General features: G+C 42.8%; 1 protein-coding gene across 1 annotated transcript in view; it reads left to right on the top strand.

Moving 5' to 3' along the window:
• Positions 1–950: 950 nt before the first annotated feature.
• LOC115466020 (zinc finger BED domain-containing protein 4-like) overlaps positions 951–21969 on the top strand; it is a 65737-nt gene continuing 44718 nt past the window's right edge. Inside the window, exon 1 of the mRNA XM_030197010.1 lies at positions 951–1113. Coding sequence (XP_030052870.1) covers positions 1087–1113 — 27 coding nt within the window. The 5' untranslated portion in view covers positions 951–1086. The remainder of the gene's footprint in view (positions 1114–21969) is intronic.

The raw sequence follows: 21969 nt of genomic DNA on the forward strand, positions 1-21969 counted from the left end.
GGTTAAGTGACTTGCCCAGAGTCACAAGGAGCTGCCTGAAGTGGGAATTGAACTCAGTTCCTCAGGACCAAAGTCCACCACCCTAACCACTAGGCCACTCCTCCTGGTGTACAGGATATTATTGATAATTCCTGGATGGGTTTGTGTGTATGTGTTTTATGGGGCTGAGTTTTGGAGGGGGTAGTTGAGAATGGTGGGGTAATTTTTAGAGTTAGGGGTATTGAAGGATGACGGGCCCGGGGGGGGGGGGGGGGGGCTGTGACAGTTGCGGGGTTGCAGGGGGTAGTTTGGGGACAGTTTGAGGGTGGGACAATTAGAGAGCAGCAGAGAGGAAGTTTAAAAGGAGGAATTCCCATTAATTAAAATTTCAGAGAGTTTATAATACAGTTATTTAAAACCCCTTTTTTTAAATTATTCTTTCCAACTTATGTTGGGTTGGAATTTAAAGAATTAAAAGCACAGAAAACAGAAAAGTAATACACAATGATAACACAGACTCGCATTTCCCCTAAAGCTGACAGAGAAAATAAAAGAACCTTCCCCCCACACCCCCTCTCTAACCTGAAAGAAAGAAGAGAAACAGCAGCTACAGTGGCAAGAATACATGTTACATCCTGCCACCAGGCCAGAAAGATAATCTGATTAGGAACAATATGGCTCAGAAACTAATGGCAATTTATACTTGTCCTTTCTGTACCTAGTAATTTTAGCAAACTGTTATCGCAGTTATGCACTTCCCCTTTCTTTTTTTTCCCCCTTTTATTTGAACCACTTTATATTTTACTTGAGCAACACGTCTACCAATTGTCATGTTAATAAAGTTGTGGAACCCTGAAAACAGGATGTTCCTTGTGCTGCTGGAAGATGTAGTTTCGGGCTTGTGCGGCTCTTTTGGGAAGGAAATTCTATCCAGGAAGGACTCCAAGTCCCAGCACACCTTGTGCCGCCCATCCTGAGGCAGTAAGCAGCCATGAGGAGAGGAAGAGCCGTGTCCTGAGGATTTCTGAAGTTGCAGCTCTGGATCGAGCCCCAGCAGCAGCTCAGTCTGCGATCAGCTGCTAAGTGCTGGGGGAAACGGAGCAGGAAATGCCTGCAGAGGCTGCTGCTGCTCAGGTAGGCGTTTGCAGGAAATGAGTCCCGGGCACAGCAGATGGACTTGAGACTGAGTCCCTCACAATAGATTTACCTGGGAATGGTGGAGCCCCTCGTTACAGTCTGTGGCACGGAGAGATTTTATATACAGGGATTTAATAAGGTTTTAAAAAACCCGATTTGCTTCTGTTGCTGTGTGGACATGATGCTCCTGATTTCTCTATTAGTTTTATAATGCCGATTGATTTTGAATTTAATAAACTGTACTTCACAGGACAGGAAACTAGAAGCTTCATTCACTTTCTTCTGTCGTATGGTGCAAGAGCAGAGCAGCAAGACGCTTTAGCAAAAAAAATAGGCAAAAGCCAAAGGCCCAAATCCTACAGCCAAATGACAGCTCTTTCAGTAACCTGCTGCACCTTCAGTCCGGTGGCCTTTAAACTAGAGGTACGCTGTCATTTTAAAACTATATGAAAACAAGCATCAGGAACGCTCGTTTCTTTTTCTTTTTTGTTTCCCTGTTTGAAAATGGCACAAAAACAACCAAATGGTGTCTGTTTTATTTTATTTACTGTATAACCCATGAAAAAAACACTTCATGCTATATGTGGCTCTAATATTTGGATGGGGGAGGGGGAGGGAGAGTAAGACAATATGTAAAGGTTGGTGGGCATTTCTGGGAGCAGGAGCAGAGTATACACATAGAAGCCAACTTTTTAAAATGATTGGGGGCACTAAAATCATAAATTACTTCTCCCTAGACACAGTGCAGTTTGCTCAACATTTGGGGGTGTTAGAGCACCCACAGAGCTGGCACCTAGGAGTATATAGCTGGACAGGGGGATGCCTGCTGCACATTATTTATTTGGGTTTTGCTCACCTTTTTCAGTAGTAGCTCAAGGTGAGTTACATTCGGGTACACTGGATATTTCTCTCTCCCAGGAGGACTCACAATCTAAGTTTGTACCTGAGGCAATGGAGGGTTAAGGGACTTGCCCAAGATCACAAGGAGCAGCAGCGGGATTTGAAGCGGTCACCTCTGGATTGCAAGACCAATGCTCTAACCACTAGGCCACTCCTCCATTTGTTATTCTTTAGGGTTCTACATGGAATGTTGCTACTCTTTGAGATTCTGCATGGAATCTTGTCACTCTTTAGGATTCCAGAATCGTTGCTGATCTGCAAGCGCAGGCTTCTGGTTCTGTGAGTCTGTACGTGCAGGACGTCAGACTCAAAGAAACAGAAGCCTGCGCAGCCACGTTGCCAGGTACACTGGATATTTCTCTCTCCCAGGAGGACTCACAATCTAAGTTTGTACCTGAGGCAATGGAGGGTTAAGTGACTTGCCCAAGATCACAAGGAGCAGCAGTGGGATTTGAACCAGCCACTTATGGCTTCCCTCCCTGAAATTCATGGAATGGCCTTCTGCTTCCTTCTCCAGCTGTTCCTCTCCCAGGAGTGAAATAATAATGCTAATTTTTACTCCATTGTTATAGCCTTGTTGGACATATGCAGTGCTGTACGAGGGTTGTAAATATTCAGGTCAGATACATAAATTCCATCCCAAGAAGGGGGCCCAGCAACCCCACACTGCAGGCAGAGTGTGTTAAACCATATCCATTCCATTTTTCTACACCTACCTCCCAACACTCAATTTTTTTTTGTACCCTGCACTTTCCCCACTCATGGCAGGCTCAATGCGGTTTAGGTACTTATTTGTACCTGGGGCAATGGAGGGTTAAGTGACTTGCCCAGAGTCACCAGGAGCTGCCTGTGCCTGCAGTGGGAATTGAACCCAGTTCCCCAGGACCAAAGTCCACCACTCTAACCACTAGGCCACTCCTCCACTGCTCAATTCCTTCTGCACCCAATTCCTCTTATGTTCAATTTATTTATCCGTTAACCCCATTAATTTTGTGTTCACTACAAACTGTATATTCTTTTTACAAATTTGTAATTCTTTATATTGTTACTATGTAAGCCGCATTGAGCCTGCCATGTGTGGGAAAGCGCGGGGTACAAATGTAATAAATAAAATAAATAAATAAACTTTAATGTTCAAAATGTTGCTGCATCGTCTCCCTCAATAATAGCAGTCTTTGCGCCATCCCCAGCAATCGGAGAAGTGCATTGGTGCTGCTTCTCCCGCTGCCAGGCTGAAGTCTCACGATAATAGCTGCACAAGACTTTGAACTTGCAGCAGGAGGTGAGGTGCTTCAGTGCCTCTCCAACTGCCAGGGGCAGGGCAGAGAGTACTGTCCTTGAGGGAGGCGGTGCAGCAACGTATTTTTCAAACAGTTTGTTTGTCATCCTCTGGACCTCTTGGTTTTTGGGGGCTAGGGGTGGGCAGCTAGGTGTTGCTCTTGGCTACCAGCATGGAGCCCCCTCATTCGAACTTTTACTACCGAGGTCCTGATGCACAGAGCTTACTGTGCTTGCAGTGTTTGCTTTAGACTGTTTGTAGCCGGTCTAAAGCAAATATTTTTTGCGTCTAATGCACAAAGTGGTTTTGTGTTCCTTTTACTGTTTGCCATAGCAGCTACCAGTAGCCCTATGCAAATGTATTCCGACAAGCTCATTAGAATTAAAATGAGCTCTCCGAGTGATTTATTTTATTTATTTATTTATTGCATTTGTATCCCACATTTTCCCACCTATTTGCGGGTTCAGTGTGGCTTACAATACATTGTATTGATGGAAATACAATTTGTTACAACTCGATTATTGGTTACATTGTGAGGAGTTAGGTTAGGACAAAGTCAAAGTATAATTAAGGGAATAAACAAGGAAAAGAACAGTGGAACAGTGGAAGAACAACGGATGCTGATAAGGCAACAGAACAATAGCAAGAGAACATTCGGGTATAACATTTTATCTGTAAATTGAGGTTTAAATGTGATAAAATTACTGGGGATGAGAATATAGAAGAGAGTGTATTGATGCATTGCTAACTGTGTGTGTGTAATTCATTTGTTTTGATCCTTTCAATAGATTTTTTCAAAGAGATGAGTCTTCAATAGTTTGCGGAAGTCGGTTAGTTCGTAGATCGTTTTCAGGTTGCGTGGTAGTGTATTCCAGAATTGCGTGGTCATATAAGAGAAGGTTGATGCGTGCAGTACTTTGTATTTTATGCCTTTGCACTTAGGGAAGTGGAGATTGAGGAAAGTTCGGGATGATCTTTTGGCGTTTCTGGGTGGTAGGTCTATTAAGTCAGGCATGTAGGCTGGGGCTTCACCATGGATGATTTTGTGGACTAGTGTGCATACTTTGAAGGTGATGCGTTCCTTGAGTGGGAGCCAGTGTAGCTTCTCTCGTAAGGGTTTCGCACTTTCGTATTTTGGTTTCCCGAACATGAGTCTGGCTGCTGTGTTTTGGGCTGTTTGAAGTTTTCTCAGTATTTGTTCTTTACATCCTGCGTATAGTGAGTTGCAGTAATCCAGATGGCTGAACATTTCCATGCACTGAGCACCTATCTTTAAGTTGCAGAATTTTCCTGCAGTTCTGGAGCTGTTGGTGTATGGGGATTGGGGATGACCTGGTGGAGCAGTCTTCTTCACTACAGTTTGCTGGATAGTGTAGAGTACTTGTGTTTAATTGCCCAGCCCTTGGCAGACTAGGGCTAGCAAATGTAAACAAAGCAAACAAAAAAAATAGCTCCCCACCCCAAAAAAAACCCCCAAAACTTCAACTGAGCAAACTATTCATGGACAAAGCATTTTCTTTGTAAACTACCCCCAAATTATTAAATTACTGTAACTGTTCTAAATGAAATAAACGAGCTTAAACACAAAAATACATTTTATGTTCTGGCCGGTCATGTGTGCTGTAGGAGTGGAAAGCTGAGCTTTGAAGGCAGAAGTGCATGCGCAGAACACCGGTGCTTACCGAGAGAGACTTCTGCGCATGTGCTTGACGCTTTTCCTGCTGAGCTGCTTCCAGATTTTCCATGCATCTTATTTGCATGTGATTTCCTTTGTGCAGCTGTCGCTGTGCCAAAATCGCTAAGTTCACCAGCGGATATAAAGGTGCACAGTGTTTAACAGCAACTTTTGTGCATCAGGGAAAGGGAAATGGGTCTTGATATACTGTGTTTTTTTTTGCAACTACATTCAAAGCGGTTTATATAGTATATTCAGGTACTTGTTTGTACCAGGGGCAATGGAGAGTTAAGTGACTTGCCCAGAGTCACAAGGAGCTGCTGTGGGAATCGAACTCAGTTCCACAGGATCAAAGTCCACTGCACTAACCACTAGGCCACTCCTCCACTCCGGGCCTGATTCAGGTAAGATGTGTCCCTTCTCCAAAGAGGTTAGTCTACTTGGGTACCGGAAGTAGTGGGAGATAGTGACTTGCTGAAGTGTCAGGGGTGAAACTGAAGCAGACTCAGCAAAAAGATTCGCTCTGCTCTTAAATTCATTTCCTCCTGTCATGCTATTGAAGAACAGATCGGAGGTAAAGGAAAAAAAAGTTAGTGCTCACAAACTATAAGAAATCATAGAAAGAGAGACAGACCACAGTATGTGGAAAACAGAAGAAAAGCTGGGAAAGCAGACAGAAGAGTGAAGAAGCAAATATAAATGAGAGTGGAGGAGTGGCCTAGTGGTTAGAGTGGTGGACTTTGGTCCTGAGGAACTGAGTTCGGTTCCCACTGCAGGCACAGGCAGCTCCTTGTGACTCTGGGCAAGTCACTTAACCCTCCATTGCCCCATGTAAGCCGCATTGAGCCTGCCATGAGTGGGAAAGTGCGGGGTACAAATGTAATAAAATAGATACTATTGGAGATTCTACATGGAATGTTGCTATTCCACTAGCAACATTCCATGTAGAAGGCTGCGCAGGCTTCTGCTTCTGTGACGTACGTGCAGGATGTCAGACTCACAGAAACAGAAGCCTGCGCGGCCACATTGGTGATCTGCAAGGGCCGACTTCTACATGGAATGTTGCTAGTGGAATAGCAACATTCCATGTAGAATCTCAAATAGTAGCAACAGTGGAGGAGTGGCCTAGTGGTAATGGAGGAGTGGCCTAGGGGTTAGGGTGGTGTACTTTGGTCCTGAGGAACTGAGTTCGATTCCCACTTCAGGCACAGGCAGCTCCTTGTGACTCTGGGCAAGTCACTTAACCCTCCATTGCCCCATGTAAACTGCATTGAGCCTGCCATGAGTGGGAAAGCGCGGGGTACAAATGTAACAAAAAAAAAATTAAAAGTCTAACTAGTAAACATTTTTAAAAGACCTATTTAGTGACAGGAGGAAGTGCAAAACTGAGATTAAGACTCAAAAGGTTAGGGAGAAATTTGTGGAGGCCGACGAGGAAAAAGTGGAACGGGTTAACACATTTCTGTTCAGTGAGCAAGTTCACTGTCACAAATAAGAATGGAAATGGGTTAGACCTCCGAGCCATTTTCAGAAAACTATGATGAGGAACTAGGTTCACTAAAAGTAGAAAAGCAGTGGGTTCAGACAGGATACATATGGAGATACTAAGGGGAAATTCTGGCAGCTCTTTACTCCCTAACCTATTCAGTGCCTCTTTAGAGACAGGGGTGGTTCTTGGCCACAAAAGTGGAAGTAATGAGAGAGCTGGGAACTACAGGTGGCTAGTCTGACCTCGGTGGTGAGTAAATTGATCGAAGCGCTGCTGAAACACAGAATAGTGCAATTCCTGGAATCCATGCATGACAGGTCCCAAGGCAGCGTGGTTTTGTTAGAGGTAGGTTTTGTCATACAGATCTGATCAATTTCTTTGACAGAGTGACCAGACAGTTGTATCATGGGAGGGCACTGGATGTGATGTGCTTAGATTTCAGTAAGGCTTTTGATATTGTTCCACAAAGGCACTTATAAATGAACTAGGCTCCCTTTGTAGGCAGAGGAAGGGGATGGGCCCTACCAACGTTTTCCTCACACAACCTTAGTAACTACGTAACTTAGGACATGGGGGTCGAAATTGCTTTGCTTGGCATCCTATGGGCCCCTAAAGTGACTGGGTTAAAAACTGGTTGAGTGGGAGCTGAGAAAAAGTAGTGGTAAGCAGTGGCGTACCAAGGGGACGGTCTGCTCTGGGTGCACGCTGCAAGGGGGTGCAGGGAGCAGCTGCATGGCTGTCCGCTCCACCGGTTCCATGCTTCCTCTAATGGAGCTTGGAACTGTTCCTGTTCTGGGGCAGGGAACTGGCAGTGCCGACAGGCGTGCGACTGCTTACTTCACCCCCAGGAGGTGATGCACTGGGGGTGGGGGTGGAGATGATGCACCGGGGGGGGGGGGGGGGGGTGCACAGCGGTGATCCGCCCCAGGTGGCAGCTGCCATAGGAACACCACTGGTGGTAAGTGGAGCTTACTCTGTGAATAAGGACAGTTCCCATGGTGTGCTGCAAGAATCGGTTACTGGTCTGCTTTTTTTATTAGTATTATTTTTATAAGTGATATTGCAGAAGGGCTGTCTGGTAAGCTTTGCAGTTAATGCTCCTGGAAGCTGTGGATAACATGAGGGGGGATCTAGTGAAGTCTGAGGAGTGGGCTAGAGTTTGGCAGCTAAAGTTTAATGCTAAAAAATGCAGGCTCACGCATTCGAGTTGCAAAAACAGCTTCCTCTTTTCACTAACAAATCTAAACCAACATCTTTTCTGGCCTTCTTTTACTGCCTTAAGTATTTTTCCTTTCTCTTTTTGCTCTCCTACTTGTCCTGCATCTATTAGCTCTACCGGATATTTCCTCTCTTCTCCTCCTGACATTCTTTGTACCTTTTCAGTGCTGGTCTTTTTTTTTTGTTTCTAGGATTAAAGTGACCTAAACTTGTTAACTGCAAAAGTTAAGGCACTTTGGGCCGAATTCTATATGCGGCGCAGCGAGTAGCGTGCGTTGAATTGTGCATCTGGCCAATTTATGCACACTGCTCAGTTGAGTAATGAGCCAGTCGGTGATTTTAATTGGCCGATAACCAATTATCACTAATTGGTAATAACTTGAATTTATGCACACTCCTGAGTCGCTGAAAAGGTGGCACAGCCATGGGAGAAGTGTGGGCGTGTCGGGGCATTGCTCTAATTTTTGTGTGTTGTTATAGGATTTCGGGGGGACGTGCCTACATTTAGGGGCAGGTATTTACTCCAGGGTTTCAGTGGCGTAAGTGGCCGTGCTGACATGTCGGTGCGTTCCTTGGTCCTATGCGCTATTCTGTACACCGTGCCTAACTTTAGTAGAATAGCACTAGGCTCGTTAATCGGACGCGTCTAGATTTGAGACGCTATTTACAGAATCTGGCCCTTTGGATGGAAAACTCCTGAAGCAACTGTCGGGAGCATCCTTCGCTTTTAGGAGGGATGCCATATGGTGTAGAATGGGTAGAAGTTAATCGATTTTTCACTCTTTCAAAAAGTACAGAGACCGGGGAGCTCTCAATGAAGTTACATGGAAATACTTTTAAAACAAATAGGAGGAAATATTTTTTCACTCAAAGAACAGTTAAGCTCTGGAACTTGCTGCCGTAGGATGTGGTAACAGCAATTAGCATATCTGGGTTTAAAAAAGGTTTGGAAAAGTCCATAGTCTGTTATTGAGACGGACATGGGGAAGCCTTGGAATGTTGCTACTATTTGGGTTTCTGCCAGGTACTTGTGACCTGGATTGGACACTGTTGGAAGCAGGATACTGGGCTAGATGGACCATTGGTTTGACCCTGTATGGCTGCTGTTCTGTTCATGAAAAGTTAATAGTACAGCAGATAACGCAGAATACAGATAGCGATTCCTATGGAAAGGTCGTACTTATCTCAATCTCCATCTTCCCAATTGCAAAGGCCTCAAATACAAAACCTACTATGCACCCAGCTTCTCCGTTATAGGCAGCCAACTCTGGAACGCAATACCTCGACACATCTGAACAACCAATGAACACCTACCCTTCCAAAAGCTGCTTAAAACTTACCTCTTCAGACAAGCTTACCCAAATAACCCAACTTAATTCTCGAACTCAAACCACACTACCCATACTCCAATCCTCTCCCACACATCCCTCCCTATTGTCCTACTCTTTCCAACTGGATCATCTCTGTGATACTTCATACCATACTCTGTGTTATCACTTTGTACCTTACTTCATGTTATCTCTATGATACTCTGTACCAATTCCTGTAAGCCGCACTGAGCCTGCTATCGAGCGGGAAAGAGCGTATGTATGGTATAAATGCCATACATAAATAAACGGCACCACATTCTGGCATCTCCATTTCGGCACCCTAAGGATGCCCAGGAGGAGCCTTTTCTATAACAACCTTGGCGCCTAGATTCTGTTACAGAATACAAGCGCAACCCGGTATCGCCCACACTTAAACTAGCCATAGAGCTGGCATAAGCACCTAAATGCGGCAGCTACTCGCATACCTTGTATCACTGGCTTCCTGTCTCTTTTCATGTTCGGTTTAAGGTCTTTACCCTCGCCCATGAACCCCCTCCTGTCTATCTGCACTTCTCTGCTTACACACCTGCTAGGGCTTTGCGATCTGCTCTTGTGTTCCGATTAACTCTTCCCCTCAGTTCACTGTTCATTCGGCTTTCTTCGCAGCGGCTCCTCTGTGGAATGCCCTCCTGTTTGAACTTTGTTGTGAACAGTCCGATTCTTGTTTTTTGTGCCCTCCTAAAATCTCATCTCTTCTCTCAGGCTTTTCCTTCCTTGACTCATAGCTATTAACGCTATCCTCTCTAGCTTATTTCTCTTTCTGCTTTCTCTGTATTTTGAGTTTTTGTAGTTCCTTTCCTGTTTGTTGATTGTTGCCTGAAGGGCGGTACATCAAACATTATTAAACTAAACTGTTCTACAATTTGCATACATAGGCGGAGGCCCCTCCTCTGTGTGTACGTCCCTTTTGCAAATACATGCTGAAAGGTTAAGCACTGAGGCACTATGCTGTCTACACCCAGAAATGCTAGTATTCTAAATATTGATACCCACAGAGTGCACAGAAATGTCAGCGCCTAGGTTATAGATTTGCCCTTTATATGCTGCAGGTAAGGACCTCCAAGTTAATTGCGAGAGGCACTTCTCACCCATTTTATGATCCCTAATGATCATTTCTGCGTTGACTCTTTAACATGGGAATCAGTGTTAACACTGATAGTTAACATGACACCTTGCGATTAATGCACATTAAATTCCTCTTTCAGTGGGGCACATAAATCATTTTTGCAGCTAAAGCGCTATTAGGTGTGTAAATGTGTCATAGGTCTGGGTAAAACTAGATGCGGTTCAAGCCAGTGTGCGTTTTTTTTAGTAGGCATGGAGGTGCGGAGTTTGGGCGGAGTCGTGGAGTAATTGTTTATTTTATAAAATGTCATTTATTTGGTATACCAGAGTCCAAACTGGACTTATAAATAAACTAGGCACTTATTGTAGAAAGACCTCAGCGGTGCAACTCAAAGCTTACAGTTTTATCTTCAAGAATCAAGCACTCAGTTTGTCATCAGTCTTATGTATTTTCCTCATAACTATTTCAAACAGCAAACTTGCATGTGTTCAAGGTGAATTTTTAAAATTAGAATTATAAAGAAAAACAGCTTTGTTGGCTCGGGCATGTTTCACATGAAGCTGTTTCAAGGACATATTCCCTCTTTTTAGTAGAGCATACACTTCAAACCCGCCTGGCATCTCTTCCTTCTGAATTCCAACTGATGTAGCGACACATTGTTCACCCCTACTCTTTCCCCTTTTCCCTCCTTAGCTATTTCCCTTACCCTTTTACGACATTGTTTGTTTGCTGAATTGTTGTATGTTTTTATAGACTGTTGTACGCCACATTGAGCCTGCCCATGGGTGGGAATATTGTGGGATATAAATGCTATAAATAAATAAAACAAAAAAAAGAGATAAAAAATCCCTATGTAGTGGTTATATAAAATATATCCTTGTTAATTATTTTTATGGTTCTGAACCCCCAATGGTTTAGACTGTCCTACCATGTCTCTAAAGTTTCCACGATAATTTTCATGGCCTACTCCTGTGGAAATTTTGTGTAAAACGATGGTAGATCTGCTCCTGCAGGTTTAAATGTAGAGACTGAATGGATATCTTTATTGTGACAGCATCAGGACAAGGTTTTGTAATTGGCGGATACAATCAGCTGATGATTTAAATACCTCACAAAAAACGCCGGCACCGTGTTTATGGTCGTCAAGATAAGGAGCATAGTTTTAATGGTGGGAGAGCCTTTTTTCAACCATTGGGGGTTCCGAACCATGTGCCATATCAGACTGCTTGCCCCTAAGCCGACAAAGCTAGGTTTTTCTTTATAATGCTAATTTTAAAAATTCACCTTGAACACGTGCAAGTTTGCTGTTTGAAATAGTTATGATGGAAAATACACAAGACCGATGACAAATTGAGTTCTTGATTCTTGAAGCTAAAACCATAAGTTTTGAGTTGCACCGCTGAGGTCTTTCTACAATTTATAAGAAGATTTCAAGTCCCCGTGAACTCTGTCCCTATCCACAGAAGCCTCGCTGTTTAACCACACTTAAGATTTACCTTTGGGTTTAAAAAGCAAAACCGTGTGCATGTAAGGACTGCATAAACGAATTAAAACAAATGCCCTTAAAATGTAATAATACTGGACTGGTCTGGCAAGCAATAATGGAACAGTGATGGAATATTCATTCACATAACAAGCAATAATGAGCCCTAATTTTTCTAATCATTCTACAACTCCAAGCACATTTAATTCTTTTCTCACTATACAAAACAGGGAACCACAGAAAAACCGAAATAGAGATCGCCCTCAAGAAAGCCGGGTAAACACTGGTAAAAGAGAAACAGAAATGTATTTTCTCCTGCACTCTGCAAAATACAAAAATAGAAAAGACGTACATTTCACAAAGCAGGCACATCTCAGTCCTTAAAGAGTATTAAAATATTTCTTTTCTACCTTTGTTGTTCGAGCACTTTATTTAATTGGGCTGGTCCCAGTCTCTTCTCCACATTCCATGTATCAGTCTTCTCTAAATTCTTTTCCACATTGGCGTTTCCATTTCTTCTCTCTCCTCTTGGCTTCGTCCTTTCCTTCTCTACATCTGTCTGGCAGTAACCTTTTATTTTATGTCTGTCCCCACCCCCTCTTATTTGTTTTTTTCCCCTCTTTCTCTCACATTAGTCTCTGTTTCACTTCTCATCTACCTACTAACTTTTACCATTGATCCCTCTGTCTCTCAGTTAATTTACAGTCTCCTAAACCCCTATCTTTTTTTACCCACTTCCTTAGCCCCCATTCCCATCCTATTAGCCCTCATCTACCTGCCACTGGATCTCATCACCCTATCAGTCCCCAGCTCCATCCATTTCTCTCTTTCATTCTCTTGCTTTCAAGGTCCTATACCCCAAGCCCTTCCTTCCTCTCCCCCCCTCCCTTCTTCCTGATGGGGAGAAATGAAAAAATAAACTTTTACTTCAGCAGATTTAGCCCATACGCAGCAGAGCTTTAGAAGTGTTAACTCCCATTTTTTTGTTCTTCTCTCTCTCTTTCACACAGACTCTTGAATAAAAGATTCAATTACTCTCTCTTCTTTAACTTCCAAACAAAAATGATGTTTACTTACAGTTTCTTCAGATAACTATTTACATCATACTTGCAGTAGACATGGTAAAACTACTGAATATAAAATTCTGTCAGTTGGTTATCATACAGCTTGAAGAGAGATTGCTAACACCATCTTATGCTGATACAGACTGACTCACTCACAGAGCAACTAGAGTGACTCAGACACACCCACAAGACATTACACTATATCCAATGACATCATAGCTCATAGAATTGTTGACAGTTAATGCATGCAGCACTTGTCTTTCACATATTCCTTCATATCCCTTCACATACATTATTGTCCAACAATTCAATTCTTATATATTTATTTATATACATACAGTCCTAGCTTTTCTCGTAGATTTTCAAAATTTCTTACAGCTAGTGGTTTCGTCAAGATATCAGCAATCATTTGGTCAGTTTGTTTATATTGCAAACTTATTACTCCTTGCCTTGACAATTCTCTGACATTATGGAATTTTGTTGCAATATGTTTTGTTCTAGACTGTACCCTGTCATTTATTGACAACCTTATACAGCTTTGATTGTCTTCAAAAATCTGTATCGGTCTCTGCTGTTCTATACCAAAATCTGTACACAGTTTTTCTATCCACATTAGTTCACGACATGCTTCAGACACAGCAACATATTCTGCTTCTGTGGATGATAAACTTACAATGGTTTGTTTATGACTTGCCCATGAAATAGATGTTTTTTCATACATAAACACATACCCACTTGTGGATTTGTAATCTGAATGATCTCCAGCCCAATCAGAATCACAGTAACAAATCAATTTCTGATTACTATTTACCGGAATCACCAATTTACAGTCAATTGTACCTTTCAAATATCTTACCACTCTTTTTACAGCAGTCCAGTCAGTCTTAGTAGGCTTGTTCACTCTTCTACTTAAAATTCCTACAGCATTAGCTATATCAACTCTGTAAGTGGTAGTTAGATACAAAAGTTTTCCTATTGCAGATCTGTATAGAATGTTATCTGGTAATGGTTCCCTTTCAGTTTCATCCCTCTGAAAATCTGTGGTCAAAGGTGAACCTACTGAGTGTGCTTCCTGCATACCCATACTTTCAATAAGATCATTAATCTTTTGTTTCTGACTTATTAAATAAGAACCATCTTTCTGTTTTTCAATATTCATACCTAAATAGTATGACACATTTCCAAGTTCAGTTATTTCAACATTCTGATTTAAACACTTTACAATGTCTTTATACTCTTTTTCACTTTCACTTGCTATAAGCAAATCATCTACAAATGCTAAAATGTACACACAATGACCTTCCTTTTGTCTAGTATACAAGCATTTATCTGCTTCTCCTTGCTTAAAATCTAAATCAGTTAACATTTCATGCATTTTCTCATTCCAGCATTTTGCACTTTGCTTTAAACCATATAAACCTTTGTTCAGTTTACACACTAAATGACTGTTATTTGTATCTATGAAACCTTCTGGTTGTTTCATATACAAGTCTTCAGATATATCTCCATGATTAAAAGCTGTTTTAACATCTATGTGTTTCACTTGCATTTTCTTTGATGCAGCTATGCTTAGGAGAGTTCTGATTGTTGTGTGTTTCACTACTTGTGCAAATACTTCATCATAATCTTCACCATATTTTTGAAGATAACCTTTTGCTACCAGTCTGGCTTTATATCTTTCTACTTGTCCTTGTGCATTTCTTTTCAACTTAAATACCCACTTGCATCCTATGGCCTTTTTGCCATGGGGTAATTCAGTTAAGTTCCATGTTTTGTTTTTATGCAACGCATCGATTTCATCTTGTGCAGCTTTTTTCCATTCTTCTGCTTCTTTTTCAGACATTTGATCAATTTCATCCCAAGTTAAAGGTTCTTGTGCATCATCAGAAGTTGTTAAATAAGATAGTCTTTGGGGTGGATTACCTCGATTTTCTCTGGATGAGCGTCTGACATTTTGTTGGTCTGACCTCTCTGTGTCATCTGAGATTGAGATTCTATCTCCAATCATTTCCCCTTCATCAGTGGTACTGTCTTCAGTATAAACACTTTCTGTATCTATTTCATTTTCCTGTTCCTCATTAGAATCAGAAAAATTATTATCAGACAATTCTGGTATGTTAGTGTTTATAATCACCGGGATATTGATTTTTGGTTTCTTTTCATATTCTGGATGATAAGGTTCATTTGGAATTTTCCAGTCTTTATCAATTTTTTTATTTTCATCAAAATATGTGATGTGTTTTACACCAACAAATCCAGTGTTTAGATTCAGAATTCTATAACTTTTGTGACCTGAATCATAGCCCACTAGAATTCCTTTTTCTGTTGTGGAATCCAGCTTATGTCTCTTCTGTTTCGGCACATGAGCATATGCTGTACTTCCAAATATTCTTATATGTGACAGATTTGGTTTTTTTATTATGCCACATTTCATGTGGGGTGCGATCAGTCCCTTTTGTAGGTAGTCTGTTCTGTAGGTATACTGCTGTGAGAATTGCTTCTCCCCATAATCTCTTTGGAAGATTACTATCAGATAGCATACATCTTGTCATTTCTACAAGCGATCTGAACTTTCTTTCAGCTACAGAATTTTGTTCTGGTGTATATGCGACTGTCTTTATGTGTTGAATACCTTCTTGTTCTAGAAATGTTTGTATGGTATGTGAAGTAAACTCACCACCGTTGTCAGTCTGTAGAATCTTTGGTTTTTTATTAAATTTATTGCTTACCAAGGCTACAAACTTCTTTAACATATCAGCAACTTGATTCTTTTCTTTTAATAGATAGGCCATACAGTATCTAGAGAAATCATCCACAAATATTAATGCATATTTGTTATCCCCTAGTGATGGAATATTAAATGGTCCACATAAGTCACTATGTAGCAAGTCCAGTGTTTTACTACTTCTTTTTCCTTTATATGATGGAAATGAGGGTCTTACCCCCTTTTGAGTAATACAATCTATGCATTTTTCCATCTTACCGTTACTGGCACTTATTTTTATGCCTGTTGCAAGTTGCTTACTTTGCAGCTCCAAGATCACCTTTGGATCTCTGTGTCCCATTCGACGATGCCAGGTCTCAAGATTACATTCTGTATTCTTCTTTGTTTTTATAAGATGTGATGATTCACCTGTAATGTTTAACTTATAAACATTGTTATTCATATAACCTTCAGCATAAATTTCATTACCATCAGAAATTGTACATTTACTATTTTCAAAATGAATTGAAAAACTTTTCTTGTCTAATGCTGATACACTGAGCATATTACAAACTGCTCGTGGAACATATAAGACATCTTTTACAAGAGTTTTTTTGACTCCATCTGATACTATGCATTTTAAATGTCCATTTCCTTTTGCTTTGATCATTGTTGAGCCAGCATTTGCTGTGTGAAGACTACCATCTTCTGGTCTCTTATCTGTGAAAAATTCTTTATTATTGGTTATATGTTTTGTGCTGCCAGAATCTAATATCCAACTATTTTTATCTGAAGTGTTCTTCATTATATTAAAAGATTTTTCTGTCATTATACAGCTCTTATTCTTACTGTTGTCATGGTCATAATTTTTTCTTTGACCATGCTTATTCTCCATTGGCTTAAATGAGCTAGAAGGGGTGTGGTTTTTCTTGTTACAGTATTTTGATACATGTCCCTCTTTACCACACGAATAGCAAATCAGCTTGTTTCTGGGCAGGCTTTTTTCATTATAGCTCCGCCTCCTACTATGCATCGCTGAGAAAAATGTTTCATTTTGGTTAATCTCTCTTGGTAAACAGATCTCCTCTGTTATAATACATTCTTGTCTAAGCTTAGAGACAGCCTGTTCAAAAGATTGTCCCTCAATTGCTTCATTCACTGTCCTGAATACTTCAAAACTTTTAGACAGAGATGTAAACATAAAAGCTCTCTTTAAAGCATCGCAGATAGGTATACCCGATAATTCTAGCTTCTTAAATAATGACATTAAATGTGTTATATGATCATTACATTTTTTCTTGTCATTCAACTTCAATTGAATTATTTCTGATAACCATATAGGCTGTTGTTTTGTATATGAAGTACCATACATGGTTTTCAATTTTTGCAATATTTCTTTTGAGGTGTCTGTTCCATCAATCAATATTGCCTGTTTCTCTGTCAGAGCTTCAAATAGCATACTTCTGACATAACAGTCTGCAGTATTCCATTCTTCAAAATTGTCAGCATTTCTTACTTGATCCAAACATATATTTAGCTTCTTTGCTTCAATAATACATTTAAATCTCATCTCCCACTGAATATAGTTATATTCATTCAGTTGGGGCACTTTGAGAGAACATAGTAATGGTGCAGCTGCCATCTTGTCTTTTGTGTGGAGAGATAAAAAAAAAATTTCTTAATGTTTTTTTTTATTTTAGTGGTCTGGGCCCATAACCCAATATGATGGGGAGAAATGAACAAATAAACTTTTACTTCAGCAGATTTAGCCCATACGCAGCAGAGCTTTAGAAGTGTTAACTCCCATTTTTTTTGTTCTTCTCTCTCTCTCTCTCTCTTTCACACAGACTCTTGAATAAAAGATTCAATTACTCTCTCTTCTTTAACTTCCAAACAAAAATGATGTTTACTTACAGTTTCTTCAGATAACTATTTACATCATACTTGCAGTAGACATGGTAAAACTACTGAATACAGAATTCTGTCAGTTGGTTATCATACAGCTTGAAGAGAGATTGCTAACACCATCTTATGCTGACACAGACTGACTCACTCACTAGACATTACACTATATCCAATGACATCATAGCTCATAGAATTGTTGACAGTTAATGCATGCAGCACTTGTCTTTCACATCAGGGTTGCCAGATGGGCGGTTTTCCGCAACCCGCTGCGGGAAATTTTTGCCTGCGGCGGGTTGCGGTTTTTTGGGCTGCTTTTTGGGCTTCGGGGCGGTTTTTTGGGCGGCTTTTTCGGCCGCGGGGGGGCGGGGTTAGTGACGTGTTTGGGCGGGGTTAGTGACGTTTTGGGCGGGGCCGGTGACGGGGGAGGCGGGGCCGGTGACGGGGGAGGCGGGGCCGGTGATGGCGGGGGCGGGGTTGATGACGGCAGGGGCGGGGGTGATGACGCGGGGGTGGGGGTGTCAGGGGCGGGGTTTGAGTTTGGGCGGGTTTTATGCTGGATTGGGTGGGAAAAAAATTTTCCACCTGGCAACACTGTTTCACATATTCCTACACTTCCTTCCCTCCAAGGTGCGGTGTTGCTTTCCCTCCCTCTCTCCCTCCACAAAGCCTGGTGCTGCTTTCCCTCCATACCATCCTGCCCCCCCTCAAAGTCTGGTGTCGCTTTCCCTCCACCCTCCCCACAAGGTCTTGTGTCGCTTTCTCTCCCTCCTCCTCCCAAGTTCGGTGTCACTCTCCCAATCTTCCCGCCTCCCCCCCACAGGGTCGGTATCACTCTCCCTCCCTCTGTTCCCACATGGTCTGGTGTCGCTCTCCCTCCCTCCATTCCCACAGGGTCCGGTATTGCTCTCCCCCCCCCCCCCCCCTGCTGCTGCCATCGGGTCCTTTATTGCACTCTCCCTTTCCCCCTGCAAGCTCTGGTGTCACTCCTGCACCTCTCCACTGTGCTCCCGCTGCAGCCTTTCCATCTTCCGGGCTGCCGGCAGTGTTGGCAATGTAAGCACACTGCCTTCGTGCGCTGGGAAACCTTCTCTCTGCAGCAAGCGGAAACAGGAAGTCGCAGTAGAAAGAAGGCTTCCGGGCTGCATGAAGGCAGCGTGCTTACATTGCTAACGCTGCCGGCAGCCCGGAAGATGGAAAGGCTGCAGTGGGAGCACAGCGGAGAGGTGCAGGAGTGACACCAGAGCTTGCAGGGGGGGGGGAGGAAGAGTGCGATACAGGACCCGACGGCAGTGGTGACGGGGGGGGGGGGGGGGCAGGGAGAGCAAGCGAACGACACCGGACTTGGAAGGAAGGGAGGGAGGACGAGAAAAAGGTAGGCATCTGTTGTACTGCGGGTGCAGGGGTTATTACCGTTCCCGTGAGGCAGGGAAATAAGCTCTTTTTGCACCCACGGTAAAACTTCGAAAATTTTCCCCATTCCTGCAGTTTTACTGCGGATTACTGCAGTTTACCGCGATTACCCGCTCCCGTGTCATTCTCTATTTCAAGGGCGACATAACAGTTTGTACTCTGGTATTCCAAATATATGATATAATATTTTCACTAGAGTTGGGAATAGCATATAGCTGTTGTTGTATTTTATAAAATGCACATAAAATATGCACTACACATACAATGGAGAGAGTCAGAGTACACAGCAAATGCAACCCAGAAAAAAAACACAAAGGGCTCTCAAGAATGGAACAAGTGAACTTTATTAATGACCTGACACAGGCCGTATTTCGGCATGAACCAACGCCTGCCTCGAGGGTAAGTTCCACCAAGCAACACCCAATGCACAGGTTGATGCGTTCCGCTCCGCATCAGGAACTCTTTCTCCGGTTTTGAGAGTGGACTTTTATTATATGAAGTCATTATTCTTTGTGCAACAACCTATGCATTGAGTATTGCTTGGTTGAATTGACCCCTGAGGCAGGCGTTGGTTCTCGCCGAAACTCTGCCTGTGTTGAGTCATTAATAAAGTCCGCTTGTTCCGTTCTTCAGAGCCCTTTGTGCATAAAGTATACACTGGCATTTACTCCTGCTTTTAATTTGTAGGGATTTGCCTAACATAGTAACATAGTAGATGACGGCAGAAAAAGACCTGCACGGTCCATCTAGTCTGCCCACGATAAACTCATATGTGTATACCTTACCCTGATTTGTACCTGTCTTTTCCAGGGCACAGCCGTATAAATCTGTGCAGCAGTATTTCCCATCTCCCAACCACCAGTCCCTCCTCCCATCACCGGCTCCGGCACAGACCCCGTATAAAAAGTCTGCCCTCCCCCATCCTAGCCTCTCAACCACCAACCCCTCTTCCCCCTGCCTCCCAATTTCAGTTAAGCTTCTGTGGATCCATTCCTTCTGCACAGGATTCCTTTATGCCTGTCCCACGCATGCTTGAATTCCGTTACCGTTTTCATCTCCACCACCTCCCGCGGGAGGGCATTCCAAGCGTTCACCACCCTCTCCGTGAAGAAATACTTCCTGACATCTTTCCTGAGTCTGCCCCCCTTCAATCTCATTTCATGTCCTCTCGTTCTACCGCCTTCCCATCTCCGGAAAAGATTCGTTTGCGGATTAATACCTTTCAAATATTTGAACGTCTGTATCATATCACCCCTGTTCCTCCTTTCCTCCAGAGTATACATGTTCAGGTCAGCAAGCCTCTCTTCATACGTCTTGGAACGCAACTCCCATACCATCCTCGTAGCTTTTCTTTGCACCGCTTCCATTTTTTTAACATCCTTCGCAAGGTACGGCCTCCAAAACTGAACACAATACTCCAGGTGGGGCCTCACCAACGTCTTATACAGGGGCATTAAAACCTCCTTTTTTCTGCTGGTCACACCTCTCTCTATACAGCCTAGCAACCTTCTCGCTACGGCCACCGCCTTGTCGCACTGTTTCATCGCCTTCAGGTCCTCAGATACTATCACCCAAGATCCCTCTCCCCGTCCGTGTCTATCAGGCTCTCCCCACCTAACACATACGCCTCCCTTGGATTTCTACTCCCTAAGTGCATCACTTTGCATTTCTTCGCATTGAATTTTAATTGCCAACGTTAGACCATTTTTCCAGCTTCTTCAGATCTTTTTTCATGTTTTCCACTCCCTCCGGGGTGTCCACTCTGTTGCAAATCTTGGTGTCATCCGCAAAAAGGCAAACTTTACCTTGTAACTCTTCGGCAATGTCACTCACAAATATATTGAACAGAATGGGCCCCAGCACCGATCCCTGAGGCACTCCACTACTCACCTTTCCCTCCTCCGAGCGAACTCCATTTACCACCACCCTCTGGCGTCTGCCTGTCAACCAGTTCCTAATCCAGTTTACCACTTCGGGTCCTATCTTCAGCCCTTCTAGTTTATTCAAGAGCCTCCTGTGGGGAACCGTGTCAAAAGCCTTGCTGAAATCTAAGTAGATGACGTCCATAGCCCGTCCTTGATTTAATTCTCCCGTCACCCAGTCAAAGAATTCAATGAGATTCGTTTGGCACGACTTCCCTTTGGTGAAACCATGTTGTCTGGGATCTTGCAACTTATTGGCTTCCAGGAAATTCACTATCCTTTCCTTCAGCATGGCTTCCATTACTTTTCCAATAACCGAAGTGAGGCTTACCGGCCTGTAGTTTCCAGCTTCTTCCCTATCCCCACTTTTGTGAAGAGGGACCACCTCCGCCGTTCTCCAATCCCTCGGAACCTCTCCCGTCTCCAAGGATTTATTAAACAAATCTTTAAGAGGACCCGCCAGAACCTCTCTGAGTTCCCTCAGTATTCTGGGGTGGATCCCGTCCGGCCCCATGGCTTTGTCCACATTTAGCTTTCCAAGTTGTTCATATACACTCTCTTCCGTGAACGGTGCTTTATCCAGTTCATTTTCAGGTGTACTTTGCCAGTCCCTCTCGGTCCTTCCCCAGGATTTTCTTCAGTAAAAACAGAACAAAAGTATCTATTTAGCAAATTGGCTTTTTCTTCATCATTTTCTACATAGCGTTTTGCTGTATCTTTTAGTCTTACAATCCCCTTTTTAGTCTTTCTCCTTTCACTAATATACCTGAAGAAGTTTTTGTCTCCCCTCCGTACATTTCTAGCCATTTGTTCTTCCGCTTGCGCCTTTGCCAGACGTACCTCTCTCTTGGCTTCTTTCAGTTTCATCCGGTATTCCTCCCCGTGTTCCTCTACTTGAGATTTTTTGTATTTCTGGAACGCTAACTCTTTAGCCTTTATTTTCTCAGCCACTTGCTTTGAAAACCATATCGGTTTCCTTTTTCTCTTGCTTTTATTTACCCTCCTTACATAAAGGTCTGTGGCCCTGTTTATTACTTCTTTTAGCCTGGACCACTGTCCTTCCACTTCTCGTATGTCCTCCCAGCCCCTCAGCTCCTTCCTCAGGTATTCTTCCATTTTGTTAAAGTCAGCTCGCTTGAAATCCAGGACTTTGAGTTTAGAGTGGCTGCCATCCACATGAGCCGTTTATATCAAAACAAACCGTTTGATGGTCACTGTTTCCCAGGTGTGCAGCCACTTGGACATTTGACACACTATCCCCATTCGTGAGCACCAGATCCAACGTGGCTCCCTCCCTCGTGGGTTCGTTCACCATTTGTCTGAGCTGAGCACTTTGGAAAGCATCCACAATCTCTCTACTTCTTTCTG

The sequence above is a fragment of the Microcaecilia unicolor genome, chromosome 1, assembly GCF_901765095.1.
Source record: "Microcaecilia unicolor chromosome 1, aMicUni1.1, whole genome shotgun sequence".
Lineage (NCBI taxonomy): Eukaryota > Metazoa > Chordata > Amphibia > Gymnophiona > Siphonopidae > Microcaecilia > Microcaecilia unicolor.